Source organism: Rosa rugosa, chromosome 5 (assembly GCF_958449725.1).
Source record: "Rosa rugosa chromosome 5, drRosRugo1.1, whole genome shotgun sequence".
In the NCBI taxonomy this organism is placed as follows: Eukaryota; Viridiplantae; Streptophyta; class Magnoliopsida; order Rosales; family Rosaceae; genus Rosa; species Rosa rugosa.
The window spans coordinates 37424039-37430349 of record NC_084824.1 but is presented as its reverse complement, the minus strand read 5'-3'; the positions used below and the strand labels follow the sequence as shown (position 1 = coordinate 37430349).

Here is a 6311-nt window from a genome sequence, read left to right as displayed (position 1 = left end):
TATTTTTGATTTTGTCCAAAGAAGTTGTTATTTTTTGATAGTATTGGACTCATTTAAGTGATAGAGACATGGTATATAGATATGGTACAATGTTTACTCGGTAGTTGTTCTAGACTATTTAATTGAATGCTTATATGTAAGCCATTTTTCACTCTCTATTTACTCTCTCCTGGAAGAAGAGGAAGAAGATTATTATTATTATTTATTACTATTTGGTTAATATGAATTAATCACAAGTATTTGCCTATATTTATTATCTCTGAATTTGTTAGTGTAGCTCTGCTCTGGGAACATATGAGCTTGTTATGATAGCGACAAAAAATCTGTTAAGCAGGAATTATGAATTTACTTATGATAATTACATAAAACAGGACAGATATGCACATCGGTGCAACAAATTGATTATAGTAATAGCTGGTGACATTAGTTTTTGTAGAACTGAAGATGATATTTTGATAATGAAGTAGAGAGCATCAGCATATGATTAATGGTAGTGGCCCATGTCGTGTAACGTTGATAGTCATCTTCCATGTCAAGTTTGAATGTCCCCTTACTCGTTGTCAAGACGATAAGATAACCTGTACCAGTCTCTGCCTCTGAATCTTTATACAGCTCTGCATGCATGTCCAGTATGATACCTATAGCAAAACACAGATGATTGTTGCACTACATTAAATTGGTCCTCTTCAGTTTAATGTGGCTGCGAACCTATCAAGACTTACAATTTACCCAACTGTTTGAAAAAAGGTTAGATTCCATAGCAATCTAACTTTACTATACATTGAAAACTAATAAATACATATGAAACAGAGTAGCAGACTTACTTTCCTGCTTGCTTTTCAACAGACTGAGCTTCCTTATTTTAAGAACAACCTACATAAGAAATTGAGAATAGTTCAAACTAAGATCTCTGTTAAACCGCAATTAGGGCATGCTTTTACTATGCAGCACGACAAAATAGAGCTGTTACAATTTAAGCTTTAAGTTGACCTTGGCTTCACTGCTTAGGATGACGGACACTGATCTGACCATGTACTTCCCTGTTAACAGATAGTTTTGAATGTACTATTAGCATATAGATAAGTAAATCAGGATATTGTCCTAGGAATTATAAACTAGAACCTAGGATAACTACGCTACCCTTCTTGTCAGAAAATGTAGATGCATTAAGTTGGAATACAAACCATCTGGTGTTTCGATGCTGAGGTGCACACCCATTCCGAGCATGGACCTACACTTTTCAAAGTCGAAGTCAACCTCATGGCTCTCCTCGATGGGCAGCACAGGTGCACCCCCATGTAGCATATTCTTGCATCCTGATCTTGCTTTAAGTGTAGCTGCTCCTTTTAATGCTACATACACAAACAAAACAGAAAGAAATGACTCTTTTTAAACAGAAGAAATGTCGAGTCATATTAGACAATAACATCGTAGGATATAAATGACTTTTTCTCCTGGAGGTTTTATGATTTGATGCTGTTATTTGTAAAGTGCAAGTTGTAAAAAAAACATGTGATTATTTTTTATTTTTCGAGAACTGTCTTTCTGTGAAGCGCCTGCTCATTTTTTTTTTTCAGTGATCGTATCTATTGTTATTGACATCAAGTGACAATTGCAAATGTTTACTGCTATTTCTTCACCAGTAATAATTGCAAATGCTTTTTGATTGTTTTACCAGTCATTTTAATTTATGTGCACATGGACAATTATCACAGACATAAGAAAATAATATACACAAGTCTAAGAAAAAAGAATCACAACTACTTGGTAGAAATGATAGAAGTTATCTAATGTGCATAATGTTAAGTTGGAAATTGTTGTAGGAGCTGGTTGAGTGATTGATTAAATCCAGAATCCTTTTTTTATGCATTAAACCAAACTGGAGAAGGATAGGATATTTACATGTTGCAGCTGCAGCTGTGAGGGTTAAGATATCACTTGCACTTGTACTACTCATGGCTGAACCTATTACACTGCTGATCTGTTCCTTCTTTGCTCCCATTGCTTCTGCAACTTTTGCACACTGGGCTGCCACCAGAGCAGCTGCAGAAGCCACAGCTGCTTCCTTAACAGTGCTCTCATTCTTTCCAGAGCTTTCAGCCGCAATGGCAGCAAGCGCTGCTGCCACACCTGCCATAGATATAGCTGCATGGACTTCAGCTCTTTGCAACCTGTGTTCCTCTTTCCGCCTTTCTTTAATCTCCTTCAGCCACTTCTTGATCGACATGTTCTTGAATGGCACTATCTTCCATGACAGCTGCAATGTAATATAATTCTTTGCTAAAGCATTTTCTTCGTAAAAAATTCAGCAGTGAATACACACTTATCATATATAGAGAAGGATGTTGTGTAATACAAAGTACTTACCCATTTCTTTCGGAAATAGCTGTTGTAGTTCAATTCTGGATGCATGGCTTGTTGCATCCATATCCATGACTAATGAAGAAAGACAAACAGATGTTATGCATGAAATTTGGTTTACTTATCAATGAAATATCATAAGCAAATGATGTTCTGTCACCAAAAATGGCAGGTTGTCGATGTTATGTGTTAATATGCGGTGTAATTAATAGACAATTGAACATACCTGATAGATATGTGACCCGAATATTTCATGTTTATCAACTTACACATGCTTACCTTTACATCATTAGATTTCCATGGTGGTAAAGGCTTGGCATCTGCACCATCCATCTTTGCATTCTTGTCCAACTTCTGAAAGTCGCAAAATATCTCCGTTAAAAATTCTCATGGTCGGCAAAAATAAAATTCTAAAATGTTCACAGTATTGAAATGCCATGCTAAATGAATTAACTTGGCCTACCGTGATTTGAGTCATGTTCGGGCTCTCAAACTTGATAATTGGATCATCTAATGAAACTAGAGATTGGTGGTCTTGTTGCACTGGTTGCAAAGCTTGTACTGCAAAATTGCACCATGCAAGAGACAGAAAATCCATCGTATCAGGATGTGCCTCCGTAGGGCTTGGGCTGAAATTCGAATCCATGAACCTGGGATCTAAAAGCTGCTACTTCCCAGATAAATGCAACAGATTGAGAGATTGAACTGCCAATTATATAGAAATCTTAAGCTTACAAGTACACTACTTATATAGACATCAAACTCACCATCATTATATTCATGTATGGTCCACGTTTTGATGCAAATTTTCAGAAAAATGTGGAAATTAAATAATATTCAAAAGGGGAATGCCAAGTAATTAAGTACAAAATATTCCAGTCCTCTCATGGCACACCCAAAGCTTTACTCCAAAAGAAATTGGACAGATGAGATATTACAGTTGGAAAGGGTATTTAGGATTATATATAAAAAAATGCAGGTGCTAAGAAGGGAACTTGGAGGGTACCCAAATGTCCAAGAGAGAGAAAACACATGCTAACCACTATATAACTTATACTTGTTGGATAAAATGATCAAGGAGAATGAAGAGGCCCCTACTTTGTACCTTTAAATGAAAACCATAGACTCAGGCTAAGCATGAAGGGAGCTTAAGATAGGGTTAAGCTTGCTAGAGCTGGCCAGGGCCACCACACTAAAACCCCTAACCACAACAGCCTAGAAAAGAAAAGAAAGGCATGATAACCAAGCATGCAATTGGGCCAACATTGATATAAAGAAAGCAGACACATATGATTGATAAGAAGTCGGCAAAGATATATCATTCTTAAGCAATATTCCATTAGAGTAACACTGCATGCTTAAGTATTTGTTAATACATTTAAACAATGATTAGCTTTTGTGAGTTAAAAGCATTATGAAAGTTAGGTGTGTTAAACTTTTATGGATGTTTTTAGAGTTCAAAAATGGTTATGGGGTCAGCTTACTCGATTTTTGTTGGTGCATTGATGTAAATTTAAGATTTGGTTAAAGATGTTCTCAATAGTTTCATGTGACATCAAGTACGTATTATGCTTTGATGCTTATTAGTGTTTTCTTAATTGTGAATGATACCCCAAATATAAGTCTAGGGGTGATGTTGTTGGAAAAGTGTGGTTTAGATTAGAACCATTTGGAATCTCACATCAGAAAGGTGAAGAGTCATCTTTGGGTTATAAGGAATGGGGTAACACACACTAATGCCGAGACCTTTTGTATTAAAACCCCATACCCGTTCTGGCGTTCTGCATCGGGTGGCTAAAGTGGGGGGGAGTATCGGCATTATTGGATCCGTGTGTGTGGGACTCATTTGCCGCTTCCCCACAACAAACTGGTATCAGAGCCCAGGTTACGCTTGGGACTTGGTGTCTCATACGGTCGAGTTGCAATTTGGAGGAGCTCTCATTTGGATTGGGATCACAAGATTTGGAATTGGATGCTTGTGGTCAAGGTGGAGCTATTGGAATTCGGATCATGAGACAATTGAAGATGGCTTGAATCACGCAAAGGTGGAGATTGTTGGAAAAGTGTGGCTTAGATTAGAGCCATTTGGAATCCCACATCAGAAATGTGAAGAGTCATCCTTGGGTTATAAGGAATGGTACCACACACACTAATGCCGATGCCTTTTGTATTAAAACCCCATACCAGTTCTGCATCAGGTGGCTAAAGTGGGGGGAGTATCGACATTATTGGATCCGTGTGTGTGGGACTCATTTGCCGCTTCCGCACAACAAATGCATCGTTTCATGATTACTTTAAGGGCTAAATACTAGTTAGTACCCTGTGGTTTAGGTCCAAAATCAATTCAGTCCCTGGACTTCTAATTTCATCAAAAACACCCCTGCACTTTCAATTTTGATCTAATAGGTCCAATTCATTAATATTCTGTTATGGGTTCAAGTTATAGTTGGATTATTTGTTGAAAAACTATTTATTTTTAATAGTAGGACTCACTCCTAAATTGACTATGCAGACCACCTCGACACCACATTATAAAACATAGGCCATATATGAGCCACATTAACAAGTTAAATAACTCAATTGTCGGAAAACTAACAAATTGGACCTATTAGATCAAAATTGAAAGTGCAGGGGTGTTTTTGATGAAATTAGAAGTTCAGGGACTGAATTGATTTTGGACCTAAACCACAGGGTAGTAATTTGTATTTAGCCCTTACTTTAATGAGAAGGGAATTAAGAGTTACAATTTCAAAGATATTTGATTCAGCTGAAGAAATATCAAGTCTCATTCGGTTGATTTATTTTTATCTCCATGGGGCAACCTATTCAGATTATTATTCCTTAAGCAAGTGTTATCGTTATGGAGAGATTGTGTATGTTGTTTATCTGTTAAGATACTTGATGCAGCTTCTATGTATAGTTGGCAATCTCTAAATAGATAATTTTTTCTTTAGCATTACGATAAAATTACAAATGATAACTCGCACATGACACAAACATAAAGAGACATCAACCAACTTTCCACAAGGGATGAGCTCCCCCCCCCCAAGGCACAGATTCAACAACTTGAATTGTCCAGGTGAAACCATTACTTCGACCCATGAGATGAGTAATCTGTCACAAACTTTGAATGTAACGAGAGTCATCATGGTGAGAAGTACACCTAAAAGAAACCAACATAGTGAAAGCTAATGAAGCCGAAATACATAGACCATCTTAACAATCCAACCAAATTGTCCTCCAGCCCATAAGTAGAAAACCCACCTAGCCCATAAAATGAACTTAACATGGGTTCAAAAATGCCCACAAAGACACCAAACCCAAAACGTGGCTCGGTTGCACTTGAGCCAAGTGCTTGGGTAACTGTGTTTCCTCCACCTAACCCTTTGCTGGAAATCCTGAATCCTACCGCCAGTGAAATCACCAAACCGCATCCACATCGCCACCTGGCACCTACCCTAGACAATTATGAAGAGCCTGAAACATTCACAATCTCCACTAATCCATCAACCAAGGCACTAAACCTGCATAGTCACTAAAAACACACGTACATTTCACCAAAGAGGACCCAACCATCGAAACCCAAATGGCCAAATCCAATCCTCCATAAGGACATGGCCTGTAAAGACGAATTTTTTTTGTTGAATTTTTATTGAAATTATTGAGGTTTCGGTTTATGCATTTCCTCATGTTCGTACATCATTTCTTGATTCGTCAGTGAAGAGAATGTTTATTTTCTCAAAAACGTTTTAATTATGAAGGGGTCGAGAGTTTACTTTTGACTCATTGATTTTCTCGAAAAACTTTATTCACGAATGTTGTAGAGTAAGTCGATACGAGTTCATAGACATGTGGCAGTATTTTTCTAAGATCGTATGGAAAAGTTATGATCAGAGAAATATTTTATATTTTTGGAAATTTTACTATAAATAGAAGAAATTCCAGAAAAA

General features: G+C 37.1%; 1 protein-coding gene across 3 annotated transcripts; it reads right to left on the bottom strand.

The window, feature by feature from the left end:
• Positions 1-222: 222 nt before the first annotated feature.
• On the bottom strand, positions 223-3376 carry LOC133712835 (VAN3-binding protein). 3 transcript variants are annotated; one of them, XM_062138950.1, is made up of 9 exons: positions 3129-3372; positions 2825-3028; positions 2641-2715; positions 2368-2436; positions 1903-2257; positions 1185-1352; positions 991-1040; positions 825-873; positions 223-638 (listed from the first exon to the last, which is right to left on the bottom strand). In XM_062138950.1, the coding sequence occupies exons 1-9, from the start codon at positions 3141-3143 to the stop codon at positions 424-426; spliced, it is 1200 nt and encodes a 399-aa protein (XP_061994934.1). In that variant the 5' UTR covers positions 3144-3372; the 3' UTR covers positions 223-423. The 3 variants fall into 3 exon arrangements, with proteins under 3 accessions (XP_061994934.1, XP_061994935.1, XP_061994936.1); XM_062138951.1 differs by having other exon boundaries at positions 2825-3025; XM_062138952.1 differs by having other exon boundaries at positions 498-638; positions 971-1040; positions 3129-3376.
• Between the last annotated feature and the right edge of the window lie 2935 nt (positions 3377-6311).

Coding starts and splice junctions, on each gene's coding strand:
- LOC133712835 (XM_062138950.1), bottom strand. Junction 2,716..2,824: donor CGAACATGACTCAAATCACG/GTAGGCCAAGTT, acceptor TGCGACTTTCAG/AAGTTGGACAAGAATGCAAA. Junction 2,437..2,640: donor GGAAATCTAATGATGTAAAG/GTAAGCATGTGT, acceptor TTTCTTCATTAG/TCATGGATATGGATGCAACA.